At 36.7% G+C, this 21805-nt stretch overlaps 5 protein-coding genes across 6 annotated transcripts; all 5 read left to right on the plus strand.

Moving 5' to 3' along the window:
• Positions 1-1628: 1628 nt before the first annotated feature.
• LOC106303422 lies at positions 1629-2227 on the plus strand. The gene is made up of 2 exons (XM_013739696.1): positions 1629-1741; positions 1804-2227. The coding sequence occupies exons 1-2, from the start codon at positions 1629-1631 to the stop codon at positions 2225-2227; spliced, it is 537 nt and encodes a 178-aa protein (XP_013595150.1).
• A 5010-nt stretch (positions 2228-7237) lies between these two features.
• Positions 7238-9192, plus strand: LOC106304529. Its single transcript, XM_013740931.1, has 3 exons — positions 7238-7665; positions 7796-7984; positions 8407-9192. Exons 1-3 carry the CDS (start codon positions 7267-7269, stop codon positions 8983-8985), a joined length of 1167 nt encoding a protein of 388 aa, XP_013596385.1. The 5' UTR covers positions 7238-7266; the 3' UTR covers positions 8986-9192.
• Positions 9193-12930: 3738 nt separating this feature from the next.
• Positions 12931-14924, plus strand: LOC106303596 (vacuolar protein sorting-associated protein 32 homolog 2). Its single transcript, XM_013739880.1, has 8 exons — positions 12931-13037; positions 13171-13329; positions 13570-13669; positions 13776-13861; positions 13961-14052; positions 14140-14254; positions 14324-14501; positions 14733-14924. The coding sequence occupies exons 2-7, from the start codon at positions 13258-13260 to the stop codon at positions 14498-14500; spliced, it is 642 nt and encodes a 213-aa protein (XP_013595334.1). The 5' UTR covers positions 12931-13037; positions 13171-13257; the 3' UTR covers position 14501; positions 14733-14924.
• Positions 14925-15176: 252 nt separating this feature from the next.
• Positions 15177-17523, plus strand: LOC106303664 (meiotic nuclear division protein 1 homolog). 2 transcript variants are annotated; one of them, XM_013739963.1, is made up of 10 exons: positions 15177-15309; positions 15790-15871; positions 15969-16085; positions 16197-16235; positions 16339-16446; positions 16525-16587; positions 16677-16728; positions 16839-16883; positions 16985-17064; positions 17157-17523. In XM_013739963.1, coding segments are annotated over exons 1-10 (699 nt in total). In that variant the 5' UTR covers positions 15177-15307; the 3' UTR covers positions 17268-17523. The 2 variants fall into 2 exon arrangements, with proteins under 2 accessions (XP_013595417.1, XP_013595416.1); XM_013739962.1 differs by having other exon boundaries at positions 15178-15328; positions 15791-15871.
• A 120-nt stretch (positions 17524-17643) lies between these two features.
• LOC106303663 (probable LRR receptor-like serine/threonine-protein kinase At4g29180) lies at positions 17644-21805 on the plus strand. The gene is made up of 11 exons (XM_013739961.1): positions 17644-17826; positions 18052-19092; positions 19324-19459; positions 19541-19612; positions 19687-19758; positions 19840-19920; positions 20017-20159; positions 20251-20492; positions 20578-20767; positions 20899-21088; positions 21331-21805. The coding sequence occupies exons 1-11, from the start codon at positions 17748-17750 to the stop codon at positions 21803-21805; spliced, it is 2721 nt and encodes a 906-aa protein (XP_013595415.1). The 5' UTR covers positions 17644-17747.

The following is a 21805-nucleotide window of genomic DNA, read 5'->3' on the forward strand; positions in this document are numbered from 1 at the left end:
GCCAGCTCATGTCTACCGCTCCAACACAAGAGGAAATTGCAAATGTCTTAAAGAAGCTTAACCCCAAAAAATCTCCAGGACCAGATGGCTTTACATCTGCTTTCTTCAAGTCAGCCTGGCCTATAGTGGGAAGTGAAGTTCTGCAGGCCATCTCAAGATTTTTCATCTCCAACTTCTTGCCTCTCTCTACCAATGCCACTATTCTCACTTTGGTTCCAAAAAATCCCGGTGCTACGTTCATTGAGGACTACAGGCCTATTTCTTGTTGTAACACCACCTATAAGACGATCTCAAGACTGCTGGTGAAGAGACTGAAGCTTATACTTCCTTCGTTCATCCTACCAAATCAGACTGCGTTTGTCCAAGGCAGGTTGTTGATTGAGAATACTCTGCTCGCTTCTGAGATTGTCCAAGGTTACCATAGGAGGGGAGGACAAAAGAGGATCACTATCAAGGTAGACATTGCAAAAGCTTTCGATACTGTTAGATGGGAGTTTCTTTTCGCTTGCTTGAGGAGCTACAACATTCCGGAGGCGCTGATTCGTTGGTTGGAGGCTTGCGTGTGCACTCCTTCTTTCTCGGTCGCTTTCAATGGGTCTACTTATGGTTATTTTAAAGGGAAAAAAGGTCTAAGGCAAGGAGATCCTCTCTCCCCTTACCTCTTTGTACTGGTGATGAATTGCCTCTCACTTGCTCTGGAAAGAGCAGCGGCAACTGGATCGTTTCAGTACCACCCTCGCTGTGAAAAAACCAAACTTACTCATCTCTCATTCGCTGACGACCTTCTCATTTTCTCTGATGGTTCTCTCTCCTCAATCCAGGCCATTCTTGGTGTGTTAAAAGATTTTGAGGAACGTTCTGTCATTCGCTGACGACCTTCTCATCTTCTCTGATGGTTCTCTCTCCTCAATCCAGGCCATTCTTGGTGTGTTAAAAGATTTTGAGGAACGTTCTGGGCTAGCGATTAGTCTTCAAAAAACTTCGTTTTCTGCTGCTGGTTTATCCGACGCAGAGGTGGAGGACATCAAGACTCATACGGGACTTTCATCTGGAGTGCTTCCTATCCGATATCTAGGAGTCCCTTTGCACACAAAAAAGATCTCACTATCTCAGTGTGCTCCCTTGCTCCAGTCGATTAAAACAAAGTTGCGTTCCTGGACAGTAAAGAAGTTAACCTACGCTGGAAGACTGCAACTGGTCACCTCTGTCATCAATGGTATCACAAACTTCTGGACAAGTTCTTTTATCATCCCAAAGGCTGTTATACGTGAAATCGATTCATTATGTACTAAATTCCTTTGGAAAGGAGATATCACTGCCACTGCAACTGCAAAGGTTGCATGGGAAACTTGCTGCCTAGCGAAAGATAAAGGAGGCTTATCTCTGAGAAATCTAGATGCTTGGAATAGGGCTTGTCGGAGAAACGTCATACTTCTGGTCTACGAACTGGTCTCCGTATGGAAAGTTGTCTGACTATCTTCAAACGTCTACCGTGGTGCGCTTCCCGGTTAACAGAAATGCTACCATTGCTGAACTTTGGGAGAATGGTGCTTGGGTCGTCCCAAACGCACGCTAGGACAGACAACTGCAGGTACTTTCTCATCTATCCACTTTGACTCTTAATGATCATGAGGATGAACTTGAATGGTGGCCTGGGAATCAGAAAGAAATCAGGTTCCATACAGGAGCGATCTATAAACTGCTCTGTCCCTCTTCCCCAACGGTTTCCTGGCACAAGGAGGTATGGTTCTCAGGAGGTATCCCAAAACATATGTTCATAACCTGGCTGATGGTTAAAAATAGGTGCCCCACTCGTGATAGAATTCTTAGTTGGGGACTGCAAACAGACCCAAAATGCCTCTACTGCAATGTTGGAGATGAGTCAATTACACATTGCTTTTTTGAATGCAACTTCACATGGGAAATTTGGAAAATTATCGCAGCAAAGTGCGGCTTCTCTTCTACTAGACAGTGGCAAGCACTACTACTTCAGCTTCAACACCATCCACCAAACAAGGTCCTCAAGACACTGCTTCTCTTGTGCTGGCAAGCGACTCTTTATACTCTTTGGACAGAGAGGAACAACCGACTACACAACGCCCATTTCTCATCATCTGCTGAGTTGGTAAGACAGATCAAACTAACTGTTAAAAACAGAGCTTCCAGTTTAAGGATTGACAGACCCAAGTTCTCATCATCTCTTCTCCAGCTTTGGTTTGCAACCTGACTACTCCTCCACTCAAAATTAATTCTGATTCAAGTTTGTATCTTTTGGATATGTAAGGTCACTTGGCCTACTGTGTTTTAACGCTGTAAAACTTTTGATTTCTCATGCAATTTAAATAGAATATCCTTTTACAAAAAAAAAAAAGAAAACATTTTTAATTCTTATAATGCTGTGGTAGACTGGTAGTAGTCCACATTCTAAAAGAATCATGCAAAAACCTCAATGCACTAATTAATGATAATGTAAATTAATACTATGAAAACTTTCGAATAATTGATTGGAGACCAGTCCATCTTAGAAGCTTGGTGGATGCTGTTTTGGACCTATACTGTGTGTATAGATATATTGCAACTAGGATATGTATATTAATGCATCTATAAGTCAAAGTTATTTTATAGCTTATCCTTCTTAGTGGATCAGCTCAACCTCTCAATAGATTTAATTTGTATATAAATATTTAGTTCGAACTATATATATATGATGTACGTATATATGAGTGTATCTAAATATGCATGACCATAAGCACAAACTATTTTTTCATGTCACATGGGTTCCATTTATGGTAACAATCCATCCCAATTTATATCCAATAGTGGACAAACATGTGATAACAAGACCCAAACATAAAACATAATATCAAAATAATGGTTTATAAAAAATATAAAGAACATTAACCAAACCACCATGCCATGAGAGACCAAAACACATGCACATACATGGGAGCCTACACAAGATGTTTTGGTCAATGCCCTAATTTATTTGTCTACCTTATAACCAACACTTTCACAATCTCATACCCATCATTGTCTTATAACCCCCAAAATAAATGATCAAGAGGTGACATAAACCCATTTTAAGAACTACTCCACAAATTTTAAAGAGACCTAAGTTACTAGCTAGTGGTGATCGTATACATACCTACTAGACAAAATCTTGAGAGTAGTTCCATCAAGATTCAAGCATTTTCATACATTTTGGTTTTATAAAAGGGGAAATGTAAAAATCTATGCAACACAAGTGTGATAATGTACTAATCTATGTAACACTAGCAAGTGTGATAGAGATTAACTTGTATTAAATTTCATGCATGTGTAACTACGTGTTCCATTATATGAAATTAAAAGTCTATTATCTTTTTTTGTAGTCTATTATCTAAGAAATGATATATAAAACTTAAAACAAACTAGTTAAACTCTTATCATATCACAAATTCGAATTCAGTACTCTACATTAGTTAGCGGGAGAATCCATTTAGAACTTGCATCTACCACTAGGGCCGGCCCTGGCCATGCTAAGTGAAACATTTGCCAAAGGCTACCAAAATTTTTGAAAAAAAATTACATACAAATAGGTTTTCAAGAAAAAATTTAGGTCCCCAAATTTTAAAAAAGAATTTTTTTGCATAGACACAGTCATAGGCCCCCAAATAAGACCGGTTCTGTCTACCGCACAAAAAAATAATTTTTTAATAACTTACTGAAAAGATATATTTTATATAGATAATACTTATATATAGCTAGTTGCATGTATATATGATAAAAATATCAATCCATTTCAAGTGGAAGGTCATAACTAAGATTTATGAACACATGACTTGCCTGTGGGACACTCTTTACTCCACATGTTACCCTTTTCTTGCTCTTTTAGGGCTCTTTTTCTCAGACTTCTTGTTCTTTCTTTCCTCGATTCACATGTCTTGATTTTGAAATATGTAGACCCACTAATTTGACTCTCATTATATTACCAAACGTGATTTGACCTTAAAGGGGGAAAATGGCCGATTATTATGATACATATATAGGAATGTGTATATGCTAATGTTGTTCGTTTTAATGTATTTGTACTGTCTTGTTTAGATTTTGATAGTATCTCTAGCTTTAATTTTGTTTGTCTCTTTCACATATCACGTATATGGTTCTATTTGAAGGGACTTATACGCCAAGTCGCCAACTCGTTAGTTTTACACAACATCCAGGCCGAGATAAAACCAAAACCTTTCATTATTTCGAAGAGAAACCGGTCGCTCTTATATAACTTTTTATTATCAGAAACGTTTCGTTTCTTGTTTTCGTTAGACTTGAACCAGAAACCAAACCAATTCGTAATGATTTGTTGCTAATGATAGCAAAACGGACGTGGAACCTCTGGTGACAACATCTAAACGAGCATACCGAATACTCCATTTTCTAGTTGGAGTGAGTGTGCCTTTACTGATGTCTACAGGTTTAGACTCTGAATTCTAAACCGATTCCAAATAAGCGTCTTGTTCTTTGATTCTGAAATGAGTTCATCATAGCCTAATATTGAGACAAATTAATATATGTAAAGTAATGGGCCCTGAGTTTATTGGACAAGAAATCAGCCCATTTCAAGGACTCGTCTAGCCCAAACAATTTTAACTTGACTCGTCCTGTATGGTGAAAATGGACAATGTTCGGTGTCAAAATGTGAACTTAAATGAACGCATAGTAATCAAATAATAAACCCCATAAAATGCTAAATCATGGAGGAACTAACCACTTCCAAGACAATTGTGGGGGAGGGGGGGGGGAATCATTTTAAAATGCTTTACACAAACACAGTGAAATCAAAATGGCCAGCAGAGCATAGTCTCTGGGTCCAGCCCATTCCAATTATCTTACATTTTGTTATCTTTTGTGACCCAAGAACTAGCAAAAAGGAGGATCCTTGAGCATATACAAAAGTTCACGTGCAAAATCAAAGTACCAAATAATTGAGTATATACATCTTTAAATAGAGGTGCGTTATATATACAAGAAAAAATGACGAACAAGTGTACGACGAATTAGAAAGCATGACCGCAGGGAAGAGAGATTGTCAAATTCAAACATGTCGAAGACATTTTTAGTCCCGTAAATAGATAAGAGATACGTGACCTCAGATCTAGATTCTCTTCTTGGTGTGCTTTCTTATCTTCTCTAAGTAAACATTTGAATTGTTGTTGAAATATATTTAGCTACTTTGACATGGGTGCAAATTTTCATCTACACGATTCAAATTATATGAGCGCTCACTGGCAATTTCTTGAAACTTGGTGTATACCCACGTATGAGTTTGACTTTATTTGAGAATTAAATTATCATTACCCGGCTAGTTTGAGCTTAATCTTTGGTCCAAATAGTTTACATATTAAATCGTAACAGATGATCGGTTCACCTTCTGACATTAGTTGGAAAGTATTACAAACTCGGATCAGACAGTGTAGTAGTCAGTCCACTTTGTAGTATTAAGTGTGTTCTTTGCGGAGCCAACCGGATCAGCCGATAGAGTTTATAAAAAAAAATTATATATCATAGATAATTCCATGATCGTAGTTTTTATATTTTATATTTGTAGAGTATGCTAAATCTTTCTGTTATAGAGAAATAAATTCATTCAGATTCATATTTGGGCAGCGAGCAGCAATGAAATAAAAAAACACATGAAATGAACACATGTCTCCAATTTCATTGATTTACTAGACGTTGCTTATAAAATCAGTGAGTTGTTAATCTTAATGAAATTATATACCATACAATTATGTTAATATGTGAAAGTCAGCAAAAGAATTAATAAACTACTCCTTTCGTTTTTACTATATGACGTTTCTAAATTAGTTTTTATTCCAAATTACATGCATTTTTAGTTTTTAATATAAATTTTATTTTATGTTAAATGATCATTTATATTTTACAGTTTATTTTACTATTGAATAAATGGTATATAGGTAAACAATTAATGTTATTTTTATTTTAAAATTTAAAAGTAAATATTCTAAAAAATTATTGTCCATAATCTTAAAACGACATCTAATAAAAATGGTAGGAATAATGTATATAAGATTAATCAAACCATTTATTGTTAATTAATTTTAATATAAAAGTTCATAATAAATATGAATCTAACAATATCAACCACTGCATAGCTGTTACTTCTATACTTATCCACGTCAAAGTGAAAGAAGTTAATGAATAAAAGTCTTATATTATAGTTAAAAATTAGTAAACAAAAAAGATATATATGTTTAGAAATCTATCTATTTAAGTTGAGGTCCATGCATATATTGTAACAAAGTATATCGGAATGAAAAAAGTGGTAAGATAATTATTCCTTTTGTTCGTTAAGTAAATAAAAATATTATATGGGTTGGTGTCAAGTCTCAAGTCTCTCAAAAAGTTTCGTTTTCAACTTTACAGAGTTTTGGGCAGAGAAAATGACCAATCCTGTGAACTGAATTGACATTTTAGTGGCTCCATTAAGTTGGAATCTCTTCCTGCGCCATCTGTTTTATCTAAAACGGAGTTTCTTTCTTTGTTTTCTTTCTTTCTTTTACTTCGATGATTTCTCTCCCAAAAAAAGGGGAACGTAATTTCAGATGAAATTATATGCAAATGATTTTGACAGTTGGACTATATGTGCTCTAAACAAATAAATAGATAACCGTAGCATGTAGATGGAATATGACATAATTTAGAGTTTTGGACTAAGCTAACTATTTTTTTGGTAGCAGACAAATTCTAGTTGATCTATAGCGATAGTTTTCAACTTTTCTTAAATCACTATGTATTTATCTTACAATAAGATTATTTTACTTGGGTTAGTATATCGCTAAACATTTTGAGTTATATTATTGTGAATTTATTTTATCATTATTTGCTTATAATTTTATAAGGCGGCCAAGAGCGTTACGCTATCCTTTACACTGTTTTTACAGCCACTTTTCTCTTTTATCAGAACTTTATACAAAGTTAATAAGTTGGGTTTCCAAGGCATATACATATAGCATAATATGTAGAAAACAATGGACAACACATAAGTTATGCAGCATCGAATACTTTTACAGTATATAAAACACTAATGGACTGGACCCTATCGCTTGTCCCAATCGTACGCATACTTCGTCGTATCTTTAATTTTAATACATTTACAAAAATTTAATTGTTTTTTTTTTAAATTGTATTTACCAAGTGAAACCAAAGTAGCACCATTGTGAAAAAGAATCTCACAAAATTGACCACAGTGTGAAGAGAGACAAAAAAATGGGTCGAGCCACAAGATGGTTCAGGGGTTTATTTGGAATCAAACCTTCCTCATGTTCCGGCTCCGGCACCATTTCTAACCGCATTGACCGCTCTTCGCTCGCTGGAGTGTCTCTATGTGACAGCTACGAGACCATACCTCCTAACATTTCCGAGAGAGAAGCTGCGTGGGTAAGGTCGTTCTACAAGGCAGGGGAGGAGGAGATAGAGCGTAGAGCGCATGCAGTTGCGGTTGCTGCTGCCACAGCTGCTGCCGCTGACGCAGCGGTTGCAGCGGCTAAAGCTGCGGCTGCGGTTGTTAGGCTCAGGGGTCAAGGGAAGAGTGGTCCGCTAGGTGTTGGAAACAGCCGTGAGAATCGTGCCGCTATGCAGATCCAATGTACCTTTAGAGGCTACTTGGTACTAACAGTTTTTTTAGTTTTAAATTACTAACTGTTTCTTCTTCTTTTTTGGTCAAAAATTACTAAACGTTTCTTAATATAATATATTGTTATAAAATTGAGACGTTACATGATGTTTAATGTTGAAGGCGAGAAAAGCGTTGAGAGCTTTGAAAGGAGTGGTGAAGATACAAGCTTTAGTGAGAGGTTTTTTGGTAAGGAAGCAAGCGGCGGCCACTCTCCGGAGTATGGAGGCTCTTGTTAGAGCTCAGGCCACTGTTAAGTTTCAGAGAGCTCTTCGCCGTATGGGAAACACTGCTCCGGCTAGAAAGTCCACGGTACATACTTTTCCCGGTTTGACCGTGCCATATTTTATGCCTATTAAAGTCGGCTTTGAAGTCGGTTAAGTATCTGGTTTAGAGCTGAATAATTTGATACATCAAGGTAAATGTAGATTTTAATCAAAATTAAAATAGTATCTGGTTTAGAGTCTAAACCATTTTTTTAAAGAACAAAGTCTCTTTAACTGATTAAGAGGCTAATACTTTTTGCATGAACCATGTAAATTTCTTAACTACATGCTTACATAACTTTTTAGCTGTCGCAGAAATAATTCAGTAACCTTTATGTAAGCTTTATCTAAATTTTAAAAGTGTAACAGATTAACACTTTATGCAATGATGAAAACTTTTGAACCAATTTGTAAAAGGATGAAAAAACTTTTTAACTAGTTTGTAAAAAATCTTGGAACATTTTACAGGAAAGATTCTCTGGATCTTTGGACAACCGAAACAACGGCGAAGAGACAGCTAAGATAGTAGAGGTAGACACAGGGATCCGACCCGGACACTATAGAATCCGAGTACCCGTTTTATCAGGTTCAGATTTTTTAGACAACCCGTTTAGACGCACGCTCTCTTCACCGCTCTCTGGCCGTGTCCCACCGCGTTTATTAATGCCTAAACCGGAATGGGAGGACTGCAGCAGTAAATTCCCGACGGCGCAAAGCACACCTCGTTACGCCGGAGGGTCTCCGGCAAGAAACGTGTGCTGCTATGGCGGAGGAGTAGAAGCTGAAGCTGAGGCGGAGGTGGATGCTCACCAGTTGTGCTTCTTGTCGGGAGAGTTTCATTCGAACTTTACGGCAGATACAACTTCTTTTAGGGGGAGAATGAGGTCGCATAGCGCGCCGAGACAGAGGCCGGGGATTAATGCGGCCGGAAGCGAATGGAGGAGGAGTGTTGGTGGAAATGGCGGTGTTCGGGGGCAGAGACCGTCATGTTCTGGTGTCCGAGAGGCCGTGGTCGGGAATATCGAAAGACGTAAGGCTCATTGGTGATTCTTGTTCCAATGATTCCTGTCTTTTTAGTCTTCGTTCATTTTATTTAATATCGTTTTTTTCAGTAGACTATTGAATATTGCCATTTTGTAATATCGACCAAATGAAACCATCGTCGTTCCTTGTTTTGGGGTTATAACTTTTTCTTGCGAGGTTGATTATTTATATTTGCGAATGTAGCATGTATGCAGATCTTAAACTCTTAATTTTCTGTGCCTATCAAAACAAATTTTAATTAGTTTGGTTTATATACTCTTTTTTTTTCAACAATTTTATGTACTCTTAATCTCTTACTTTAGTCAAGGCCGGCTTAGACACTTGATAGATCCTAGGCCAAATTTTAAAATAGACCTTCCACCATATTAAAACATGCTACTTATAAAACTGTTACTACAACTAAAATAATAAACAATAATATATAGGAAAAACATCTCACATAAAATAAAAATTTTGCATCTTATGTTTTATAAATTTAGTCATCAACACCATAAAAATTAGATTTTTTGTTATGCTTTTCTTTTTCTTCCTAGCTTTCTCGCAGTACCAATGATTTCATACTTGCACATGTTTCTTGAATCTGAAAAGCAAAAAAAAAACAGTAGTCATCTAAAACATAAAAAAAGAAAATCATAAGAAACGGTTCTTTCGAGCTTTACTCGATGCAAAATCATGAATGATAGTTTCAAAATCAATGTCTTCTAACATGTTTTTTTTTCAATGCATAAAATAGCTAAACCATTCAATCTTTTTTGAGACAGATGTATGGTCAAAAGAATAGGATAAGCAATTGAAACATTTTGATAACAACCCACACTTTCAACAAACTCAAGAACTTCACTAGGTTCCATTGGCACATGAGGTAACATAGTTTACAAGATTCTCAATTCAGAATAAAAATCATTTAAATCAACATTTGAAGAATTACCAAGAGAAAAAGTTTTGTGAAAGTTAGTACAATGTTCTGGTAGTTCACTTTCACCTAATACCTTTAATATTTTTCAAATCAAATAGGAATCCAAAAACATTTCTAAAATTCACCATTTGATCAAATTTGTTCTTGACTGAATTTATTGTCATGTCCACCACAACTAGAAAATAATTAACTCTAAAATCATCTTCACCAGTTAGTACTTCTTCACCTAACCGAGTTTCATCAAATTGTTTTTTCCTAAAGATATGACGCTTATTTGGTAAAACATGATCAACATCCATATCGTGAGGAATATTTTGAGCTATACTCAAACTAGAGGCAAACCCTTCATGTCTAAACTTCTCCAAGAAAACTACACCTTCTAATTGTTTCAAAGAATTATCAATGCAGACAAATTTAGCTTGTAAGTTTTTATTCACTGAATTAATAGCAAACAAAATTTCATACCAAATGACCATGCCAAGTAAGAATTCAAAATTATCAAATGCCAAGATTAAGCTTTCAACATCACTTTTTGTCATAGCATTATCACATGATTCATATAATTCCAATAAAGCTGACCTTACTTGTGGAGTTTGAAATCTGATTGCTTTGACACTCTTTATTCGACTTTTCCAACGAGTATTGTATCAGGATTTCGCAGTAAAAAAAGAACATGATCAAGTAAAATCTTCCATCTCTTTGTAGAACCAGAAAACAAGGCATATATGCGCTGTAAATTTCCAAAGAATGAAATAGCCTTTACACATGAATGAGCCAAATTGTTAACCACAAGATTAAGACTATGACAAGCACATGCATATACAATGCTTTTGGATTTATATCAAGAAATTGTTTCTGAACACCTTGATGTTTTTTTTTTCATATTAGAACCATTATCATAACCTTGACCTCTCACATTACCAACATCAGAAGTAAGAGACTTTAGAGAATCTAACAATTTTTCAAAAAGTTATAATCCGGATGTGTCATCTACCTTAACAAATTCTAAGAAATACTCTTCTACTCTTACTTTTTTGTTTGACAGATTCACACATCGTACTATTAAAGTTATTTGCTCTTGATGGCTCACATCCGGAGTACAATCAAGACTGACAGAAAAATATTTTGCCCTTTAATGACTTCTACGATGGAAAGTTGAACATTATGAGCTAAATATTATAACCAAGATAATGATGATGAATTTCTTGACTTTGAATGCATCTAATATGATCTTGAATTACCAAGTCAAATTCTACAATCATCTCAATAGAGCTTAAGAAATTACCATTGTTATCTTGACAATTATTTTCATTTATTCCTCTAAATACCAAATTCCGCTTGGCAAGAAATTTTCACAATTATATAATGTGTGTATATAATGCGTGTGTATATGATACATACCTTTCCAAAGTAATCATTTGGTAATGCAGTTCATACTTGAAAGATAATAATAAATAACTAGAATGAGCAAAATAACAAAATCTAAGGTAGGTTTTACAATGTTCTTTTGTCGAATTTGCATAAATGTGGCCAGAGATACTTCTGTATAGACTCAAGCACATGATAGCCACCACCGATGGCTTCTCCACCGACGGCAACACCACCACCGCCAGCTCCATAGCAAGCTTGAGCCACCACGCCACCACCGATGGCTTCTCCACCAACAGCAACACCACAACTGCCAGCTCCATTGCCAGCTTGAGCCTTCACGCCACCACCGATGGCTTCTCCACCAAGCTCAAGCATTCCGTGACATCGCCAGCTTGAGACACCACGCCACCACTGATGGTTTCTCCACCAAGCTCAACATCGCCAGCTTGAGCCACCACACCACCACCGATCAGAGAGGCTTCTCCACTAAGAACCTTTGATTCTAAGAATACCCAAAAACTAGGTTTATATCTTTTTTTTTCAGTGTTTCATCAAAAGCTTTTTATGATTTGAGAATAATTTTCTCGGTAGTTTATAGAAACCTCTTTAAGAAAACTTCTTTTATTAATCAATCAATACTTTATACAATTCTAGGTATAAAAAGCCTATTTATATGAAAACCAAATAAGTAATCAACTATTAAAAATCTTTAAGATAATTCTAAATAATTAAGATAAAAACATAATCTTGATCGTAGTATTTGAATCCAACACATTTTCGAAGAAAAATTCTTCTTCGAATCTTCAATAGCATAAGAATATTGTAAATCTGCACAAATTTCACAAATTCCACATCTCGATAATATTATTTAATTAAAAATCAGTTAATTACGTGTCACGCACACGTCAATTGTAAGAGTGGTTAATTACAAACATAGCCCTAATAATTTAAAAGTATTACATAGACATATATAATATTGTTAAGAGTTTTGTTTAGTTTCCTTTTTTCATAATAATATTTTCAATTTTTATTTCGTTTTCTATTTATCACAAACCATATAAACAAAAAAAAACTGGAAAAATCTATAAATTTTTAAAATAGAACAATTAACATATATGCCATATTTTAATCATTAAAATACAATTACTAAATTTTAAATAGAACAATTTCTTAATTACAAACATAACCTTAATAAATTTAAAATAATGCACATATATGCCATTATAAAGAGTTTTTGTTTAATTTTATTTTTCATAGTAATATTATAATTTTAATTTCTATTTTATATTTATGACAAACCATATAGAGAAGAATAAAATGTCTATAAAAATAATTTTTTATTGACTATTCTTTAATTGCCTCAATAATATATCATTGTCTAAAATATCCTTATCTTTTGTTTTTACTAAATATAAATTACAAAAGGACTTAATAACTTATATCTAAAATAAAAATATTAGTTAGTTTCTTATTATTTAGTTTTTGTAAAATTTTAATTACATAATTCAAAAAAATATTGGTTATGTCTAATTGTACATAAGTTATTTGTCCTATTTGTTTTACAAAACTAAATATATTATATTATACATAATTTATGAATATCTATATATATATTATATAAATGTAAGACAACTAATTAAAACCGGACACGTGTAATCACGAATTAGCATCAACGCGTGTGAAATAGAAAGGAAAGTTCGTTCCTTCGATCTTAATCTTTTGTGAACACACAAACGCAGAAGAGCAGAACATCCTAAGATCTTCCCAGGTATTTGAATCTCTTCCATATTCCATCTTCTCTAATCAAATCCTCGTGGTCTAGTCAATACCTTGGCGATACATCTATCGATCCGTTCACAGTTTAGGTTTAATTTTATTTTTATAATTTGCCAAATTTATAGCGATCTTCAATCGATTGGGTGGAGGTAGAAGAGATCGAAGTGTGGTTTCTTCGTAGCCGGTGAATTAAGCAAGATCCTCAAGTAATCATGATGAATCGGCTGTTCGGGAAACCAAAGCCGGAGACGAATGCTCTCCAGACATTAGACAAACTTAACGAGGTATCAATCATCATCTATGTTCGGTCTGAATTAGACCATCTGTCGGTTTAAATGAGCTCTCTGCTGTTTGTCTCGTTATCACTCTAAATCCGTTTCTTCGTTTTGTGTATGATGTATTAGAGACTTATAGTTAATACTCAAAAACCATCTCTCTTGAAATTCAATTGATCTAAGTTTTGTTTATTTTCCTTTGATCTCTTCACTTTCTCATTGTAACGTTGGTTCGTTCGTTCACCACAGACTCTTGAGATGTTAGAGAAGAAGGAGAAGGTACTCCTGAAGAAAGCTGGACAAGAGGTTGAGAAGGCTAAAGAATACACACGTTCTAAGAACAAACGCGGTACCAATCTAAATTGTTTTTTTCTGTTTTTTTGTGATTGTTATGACTCTCATGTGTCTTATAATATACAATCTAAACCTTGTTGTGCTTCATTGATCTTGTGCAGCGGCTATACAGTGTTTGAAAAGGAAGAGGTTATATGAGCAACAAGTCGAACAGCTTGGCAATTTTCAGCTCCGTATACATGATCAAGTTAGTTTTTATTTTCTTGTTATGACTGGTCCTTCTAAGTTTGTTTATTTCATCAGTAGTAGTAAATGGATTTATCGTATATCTCTTTTTTTCATACAGATGATTATGTTAGAAGGCGCAAAGGCAACCACTGAAACTGTTGATGCGTTGAGGAGTGGAGCTTCTGCAATGAAAGCCATGCAGAAAGCTACGTAAGTGTTTTTTTTTTTTTTGTTTGTTAACAAAAAAGCTTGTAACGTTTCTAGTGCCTAAACTCGAAAACACACTCTTTTTAACAGAAATATCGATGATGTGGACAAGACCATGGATGAGATCAATGAGCAGACAGAGAACATGAAACAGATCCAAGAAGCATTGTCTACTCCAATCGGGGCAGCAGCTGAGTTCGATGAGGTAACTTTCTTTTACCCAGAAACATGATCATATATATTATAAAGCTAATGATCTTTGTCTATTTGATAGGATGAGCTCGAAGCAGAGCTGGAAGAACTAGAAGGTGCAGAGCTTGAAGAGCAGCTTCTTCAGCCAACCACGGTGTTGCCTTCAGTTCCTGCAGGGCGTCAACAAGCACGTCCTATACCTAAGAGGACCGCAGAGGAAGAAGAACTTGCTGCATTACAGGCTGAGATGGCCCTCTAAGGTCAACTCTCTTCTATTATCCACTAGGCAAACAAATCAATCTTTTTGTTTTCTAACAATGTTTGTGTTGAATGAAAAGTTCACATTTTTCAAAGTATAAAACATAGTGTTTTTTTCAAGTTCTCTAAGTTTACAATTAGCAAATGAGTTATGCTTACGATGGATAAGAAGGATCTTAAGGTTGTGGATTTATAACTGATTACTTTTGCTAACAACCTTTTGTTAACCGCAGGTTATTCACGATTCGGAGCAGGCCTGTATGCATTGATAAACAAGAACAGGCGATGTATATAAAGGATCTCAATGTCAAAATTTAAAACCCTGAGCGGAACTTATAATAATAATTGTCGTCGTGCATGTTATTTTATCAACATTCTACTGTTTCCTTCACATATATTTATCATCTTTTGAAACTCTTTTTCCTTTTGGGTAATCTAATCGGTTACTAGTACGCGCTGCTCGTCCTATCTTCACTTTCCGTGCATGTATAGTCGGTCAACTATGCGTTGACTTAGTATCATGCATGTTCGTAGATGGCGAAAAGAAAAAATCAAACTTCAAAAGAGTAATTATGATGTTTTGTCATCAGCTATAATTTGAAAAAATTAGAAACCAATGAATTTTATCCAAAAAAAAAAATAAAATTAAAGAATTAATCTGATTAAATCTTTTTGTTACCGATTGATAGAAGGCGCCCGCCCAAGGCATTTGGAGGCTTCCTCAACAATTTTCATTTCCAACAATTTTTTTGGAGAGAGGAGAGAAAGGTGTAAGCAGAGTCTCAGATATACCTTCGTGGATTTCATCATCACGAAACGGATCGTCATGGTAAAATCCTTCGATTCTACATCTGATTATCTTCCGCGAACTAGTATAACAATCTATGTGATTCGTGAGAAGATGAAGTGATATCTCGGCGAATCTGTGAACCATATTTACACCGCTTGTGCTTTCCGATTCGTTGTAGTTTTTTGTTTGTTTGATTCGATCTATATCTGTTTGAACTATATTTGCAATCCCGATGTTGATTTCTATTTACTCTTGGCGAATTCTGATTTGAATATCGTCCTAGTCTGACTCGATATCGATTCGATGCCATATTTTCTCTGAGGAATTTTCGCAAACACTTGGTCTGCTCCTGACGATCTCTGCTTTTCTTCCTACTCTATACTGTAGATTCACTGCGTTTTAGATTTCAAATTGTCGACCTAGATGAACATTGTTGATCCATCTTTTCGTTGGATCTCTTCGTTTCAACTGAATCGGTGTTGTTGATAATACTCTCATCAGTCGAAGAAAAGGGGGCTTTCGTTGGAGGAGAAGCGCGAGAAGATGCTTCAGATCTTTTACGACTCTCAAGACTTCTTCCTTGTGAGCTTTCATTAATTTCAAACGCCTTTGATTTTTCATCTCTCTATAGAGCTGTAGTAAACGTAACGTATGGATACTCTGAATATGTTTTTTTCAGCTAAAGGAACTTGAGAAGTTGGGGCCTAAGAAGGGTGTGATTAGTCAGTCGGTGAAAGATGTTATCCAGAGCTTAGCCGATGATGATCTTGTTGCCAAGGACAAGATTGGCATCTCCGTGAGTAGCTTTTACTCTTCTTATCTCGGATCCGTTAACATCTTTTTATCTTTGTTTGTGTGTTGCCTCTTATACATCGCTTAACAGTGTTTATTATTTATGCAAATGAAGGTCTACTTTTGGAGCCTTCCCAGCTGTGCCAGCAATCAGGTGACCCACTCCTCTCAATCCTATCGTAAAGACTCATCTCAATTTGAGTATAACAGAATGTGTAGATTCTCATCTTATGCTTTAATCTGTTCCGAACCTACAGCTTAGGAGTGTTCGCCAGAAACTTGAATCTGATCTTCAGGGTAGTAATAAAAAGCTTGCGGAACTTGTTGATCAGTGTGATGCTTTAAAGAAGGGAAGGGAGGAATCCGTAAGTATTTCATGTGTTGAAGAATTATACAAATGCTTGAATCATCTTTTCACCAGAATTGATCTTCTGTCTCTGCAGGAGGAACGAACAGAGGCTTTGGCGCAACTTCAAGATATTGAGAAGAAACACAAAGAGCTCAAGGTCAGACAGATTGCAATATAGGCTATATATCTTTGCATAGAGGTATTCACATGTTTAGCGAGCCGCTAACAGTTTCTCCATCTCTGCAGAACGAGATGGTACAGTTTGCTGATAACGATCCAGCTACCTTAGAGGCAATGAGTAAGTTTCACATTTTCTTTTCTGTTCTCTCCTATGGCTTTCGTTGATCAGAAAATAGCAAAACATCTTGTGCTATAAACTATGTGTATATTCTCTTCTAATTTTGACAGGGGCTGCAATTGAAGTTGCTCACCAATCGGCTAACAGATGGACAGGTTTCTCATTTCTAAAACTTGGAAATACTTTTTCAGCTTTAAATATGTTCACAGTTTTTCACCAACCGCCCTAACTTGTAACACTTTCAAACCTACTTAAGATAACATCTTCACATTGCGACAATGGTGCTCAAACAACTTCCCTCAAGCCAAGGAACAACTGGAACATCTATACACGGAGGTATCTTCCAGATCTTTATTACCAATTCTAGATTTTAACATCTGCCAGCATCAAAGAGAAGACTTAAGTCAGATGGGTTTTCATATATTCAGGCGGGAATCACCGAGGACTTTGACTACCTAGAGCTATCTTCATTCCCTTTGAGCTCATCCTCCCATGATCCCGAAACTCCAAAGCAGCTGCTAGTAGAAGATCAAGCTTAGTTCTAATACTCTCCACCATAACAAGTTGACGACACTATAGTGTCTATTATAGTTTCTGGTTCTAAAGTTGCAACTATGTGTCTTTGTATGTGACCCAATCACCTAAGTCAAAAACTCGTTCACGCAGTTTCGTGTTTAAATAAGAAACTTGGCGCCTCTAATGTTTGTGGTTTATTTGTCGGCTATGTCCGTCCAATGTTGGCTTTGTCCTATCCTATTACTGGAGTTAATATAATAAATCATGGTTAGTTGTTGACTTCCCTTGTAATTTGTTGACAGCTGTGTTACAACGTTATGTTATGCCTCGGCCGCTTTTGTTTTTGTTTTCTTTTTGAGACGTGAGCAGCACTTCATATTATACAGAAAAGAAAACAGGGCGTAGACTTTTGTACTTTGGGGTATTCTTGTGTTTCTGTGTTATCTTAGTTCTGTTTTTTTCTAACGATGATGAACTAATCCTTTTACAAAACGGAGAAGAACATGGGAGCTCACTCTGTTTTTCTCATCCTTTTTGGCGTCATTGCCATTGCCGTTGTTGTTCATGGCCAAGGCCAAGCAGGTTCGTCAGTCTTATCTTCCTCCTTCTCTGTCTCTTGATCTGAAAATGAGCCATCTTCAGACAAGATGGTTTTACAACTTGTAATTATTACAAAACAAAGTTTCTTTAGATCATCAGGTTGCATTTTGGCTAGAACCGCATTCTCATTATTGATAAAAGACCTGTAGCTGGAATCTTGATTTAGAGTTAATAATGGTCCATGACGTTCTTCTCCTGATCATCCAGGCTTCATCAGCATAGATTGTGGATCACCCCCTAACATAAACTACGTAGACACTGACACTGGTATCAGCTACACGTGGGACGCACCTTACATCAACTCTGGAGTCAACGCAAACGTATCCGAACAATACGGTTACCCGGCCAACCCGGTTCTGCCGTTCCCGCTTGCAGACGTCAGATCTTTCCCTCAAGGAAACAGAAACTGCTACACCTTAACACCTTCCGATGGAAAAGGGAACCTCTACCTCATCAGAGCTTCCTTCATGTACGGAAACTACGACGGTAAAAAAGCTCTCCCTGAGTTTGACCTCTACGTAAACGTTAACTTCTGGTCCACGGTAACGTTCAGAAACGCTAACGCTTCTGAGAACGTCATCAAAGAGATACTAACATTCGCCGAGTCGGACACAGTATACGTTTGCCTTGTGAACAAAGGCAAAGGAACTCCTTTCATATCAGCCTTGGAGCTAAGGCCAATGAACAGCTCAATCTACGGCACTGAGTTTGGAAGGAACGTGTCCTTGGTGCTCTACCAAAGATACGACACAGGGTTTGTAAACGGAACAGGACGGTACCAGAAGGATGTGTATGATCGCATTTGGTCTCCCTACTCTCAACCATCTTGGAACACAACCATGACGACTGGCTATATCGATATCTTTCAGTCTGGTTATAAGCCACCAGATGAAGTTATTAAGACAGCTGCTTACCCTAAAAGCGACGACGAACCATTGGAGTTGTCATGGACATCTGATGATCCAGACGCTAGGTTCTACGCTTACCTCTACTTTGCGGAACTCGAGAGTCTCAAGAGGGATGAGAGCAGAAAAATCAAGATTATGTGGAACGGTTCGCCTGTTTCAGGTGCTTTCAACCCTTCTCCTGAGTACTCAATGACATTGTCTAACTCGCGAGCTTTCACCGGTAAAGACCACTGGATCTCCGTCCAGAAGGCAGCGGATTCAACACTTCCACCAATACTTAATGCTATCGAGATCTTTACAGCACAATCTCTTGATGAGTTTCCCACCATAGCTGAAGAAGGTATGTTCATTTATAATGGGCAAAGCCGAATGAAACATTTGTATATGGTCCCTAAATTTCTTGAAAAAAAATTCATAGACACAGTCCCAAATTTGTAAAAAAATATTTTATTGAAATTTTTATTAAATCAACTACAGCCCCCAAAATCTCAGGGCAGTTTATACTAGTAAAATAACTGAAACTTGATATAAACTGAGGCTCACAGTTTTCCATTTTCTCCTGTTAATGTAGTTTACGCGATGGAAAGCATAAGATCAACGTATAAAGTGCAAAAGGCGTGGACTGGTGATCCTTGCTCCCCAAGACTATTCCCTTGGGAAGGTGTTGGATGCATCTACAACGATTCTGACCATCATATCAAGTCCTTGTAAGTTCTTCCTTTCAGCCAAACAGAACTTCATTTTCGCTAAAAAAGGTTTTGCTGAGGATAGTATGTTTCTACCTGAAGGAATCTTAGCTCAAGCGGATTACAAGGACCAATAGCCTTGTCATTTAGAAATTTATCACATCTCGAGTCATTGTAAGTATACAATCCATACACACTTTCCACCATTGCCTATAAAGACTAAGAGAGGTGTTGCATTTTTTTCCCAGGGATTTATCTAACAACAACCTAAGAGGATTTGTGCCAGAGTTTTTGGCTGATCTAAAACAGTTGAAGTACCTGTGAGTAGATCACAGTGAGACTTCGTTTCAGTAATATATTGACAAACAATCAATAATGCTTTTATCTGATTTGTGTTGCAGAAATTTGAAAGGAAATAAGTTTGTTGGGTTTATCCCAAAATCTCTTAGGAAAGAATCAAAGGCTGGTGGACTTGCACTCATGTAACATTTTTCTTTTCTCAAAAACATTGAACCATAGTTATCTTATGCAGTCTCTTACTATTTTCTGAAGCTTGTCAATTTCCTCTCTGTTTCTAGTATGGATGAACAAAACATTTGCCACTCACGTTCATGTCGAGATAGGAACAACATCATTGTGCCAATAGTTGTATCCACGTTACTGATCCTTCTCATTGCTGCCTTGGTTATCATATGCATTATTCGAAGGGAAAGAAAAATAGGTAATTAAGACGGCTGGTCATTTAACTTCAATTCACAGTCGATAAATGTTGCTGAAAGAAAACGAGTGTTTAATTTTCCTAGTGGATTCAGGAGCCTATTCAGGACCGCTCCTGCCTTCAGGGAAGAGAAGGTTCACTTACAGCGAAGTCTCTAGCATTACAAACAACTTCGATAAAGTGATCGGTAAAGGAGGGTTTGGTATAGTCTACCTTGGCTCCCTCGAAGATGGGACTGAGATTGCTGTAAAGATGATAAATGATTCTTCGTTTGGAAAAACTAAAGGGTCATCATCATCATCATCATCTCAAGTTTCCAAAGAATTCCAAGTAGAGGTACTTATAAAGACGCCACAAAACATTAGTAACCAAAATAAAATGAACATCAGAAACATTGTTTTTTGTAAAAATGTTTTTGCAGGCAGAGCTTCTTTTGACAGTACATCACAGAAACTTAGCCTCGTTTGTTGGATATTGCGATGATGGTCGCGGTATGGCTCTCATATACGAGTACATGGCCAATGGCAACTTACAAGACTATCTTTCAAACGAGAATGCTGAGGATCTTAGCTGGGAGAAGCGACTACATATAGCCATAGACTCTGCGCAAGGTTGTACCATATACCATATCTAATCTTATTTTTTTTTTTTTGAAAGAATGTTAAATTAGTCTTATTTATCGTTCAAATCTTATTTAGTATGGTTCAGTTCTGAAACTTGGTTTTGTTTTTCGCCTTGGCAGGATTGGAGTATCTGCACCATGGATGCAGACCACCAATAGTACACAGAGATGTTAAAACAGCAAACATTCTACTAAACGATAATTTGGAAGCCAAGATTGCTGATTTTGGCCTTTCTAAAGTCTTCCCTGAGGACGATCTTAGCCACGTTGTGACTGCAGTCATGGGCACTCCCGGCTACGTTGATCCAGAGTACGTTTCCTATTTACACATTACCGGCTCAGTTAATTGACCTGTTCCGGCCATGAGATTTAGGGGACCACAAACTATTTATAAAGGATTTCAGCTAATTTTTTTTTTACAAATTTAGAAGCATAAAACTTCTTTTTTTGGGGGCCAATGTAATTTTTTTCAAAAAATTTAGAGGACTAAGGCCCGGCCATGCGGTTATATCCGGTTTAATCACTTGTTTACCATATCATCTTTTTCCACAGGTACTACAACACGTTTAAGCTAAACGAGAAGAGTGACGTGTACAGTTTCGGAATCGTCCTTCTTGAGATCATAACCGGCCGGAGATCAATCATGAAAACCGACGACGGTGACAAGATGAACGTTGTCCACTACGTTGAGCCTTTCCTCGAAATTGGAGACATAGACGGCGTCGTGGACGAACGGCTTCACGGTGACTTCTCCTCAAATTCGGCTTGGAAGTTCGTAGAGATTGCAATGACTTGCGTCAAAGACAGAGGAGTCCACAGACCAACGATGAACCAGATTGTGTCTGATCTGAAACAATGCTTAGCCGCCGAGCTGGCTCGTGAGCCACAGAGCCTGCTTGAGAAGGAAGAGAAGAACAGGAAGACTATTCCGGTTCGGAAATATAGCATCAGTGACTATATTAGCTCGTCGGGGTCCGTTTCACTTACTTTTGGAGATAACAACACGTATGGCCCAACGGCAAGGTAG

This window comes from Brassica oleracea, chromosome C7 (genome assembly GCF_000695525.1).
Source record: "Brassica oleracea var. oleracea cultivar TO1000 chromosome C7, BOL, whole genome shotgun sequence".
Taxonomy (NCBI): Eukaryota; Viridiplantae; Streptophyta; class Magnoliopsida; order Brassicales; family Brassicaceae; genus Brassica; species Brassica oleracea.

Coding starts and splice junctions, on each gene's coding strand:
- LOC106303422 (XM_013739696.1), top strand. CDS start 1,629: ATGAGGATGAACTTGAATGGTGGCCTGGGAATCAGAAAGAAATCAGGT. Junction 1,742..1,803: donor CGGTTTCCTGGCACAAGGAG/GTATGGTTCTCA, acceptor GGTTAAAAATAG/GTGCCCCACTCGTGATAGAA.
- LOC106304529 (XM_013740931.1), top strand. CDS start 7,267: ATGGGTCGAGCCACAAGATGGTTCAGGGGTTTATTTGGAATCAAACCT. Junction 7,666..7,795: donor GTACCTTTAGAGGCTACTTG/GTACTAACAGTT, acceptor TTAATGTTGAAG/GCGAGAAAAGCGTTGAGAGC. Junction 7,985..8,406: donor CTCCGGCTAGAAAGTCCACG/GTACATACTTTT, acceptor AACATTTTACAG/GAAAGATTCTCTGGATCTTT.
- LOC106303596 (XM_013739880.1), top strand. CDS start 13,258: ATGATGAATCGGCTGTTCGGGAAACCAAAGCCGGAGACGAATGCTCTC. Junction 13,330..13,569: donor CATTAGACAAACTTAACGAG/GTATCAATCATC, acceptor CGTTCACCACAG/ACTCTTGAGATGTTAGAGAA. Junction 13,670..13,775: donor ACGTTCTAAGAACAAACGCG/GTACCAATCTAA, acceptor GATCTTGTGCAG/CGGCTATACAGTGTTTGAAA.
- LOC106303664 (XM_013739963.1), top strand. Junction 16,588..16,676: donor AGAAACACAAAGAGCTCAAG/GTCAGACAGATT, acceptor CCATCTCTGCAG/AACGAGATGGTACAGTTTGC. Junction 16,884..16,984: donor ATCGGCTAACAGATGGACAG/GTTTCTCATTTC, acceptor AACCTACTTAAG/ATAACATCTTCACATTGCGA.
- LOC106303663 (XM_013739961.1), top strand. CDS start 17,748: ATGGGAGCTCACTCTGTTTTTCTCATCCTTTTTGGCGTCATTGCCATT. Junction 17,827..18,051: donor TCATGGCCAAGGCCAAGCAG/GTTCGTCAGTCT, acceptor CTGATCATCCAG/GCTTCATCAGCATAGATTGT. Junction 21,089..21,330: donor CCCGGCTACGTTGATCCAGA/GTACGTTTCCTA, acceptor CTTTTTCCACAG/GTACTACAACACGTTTAAGC.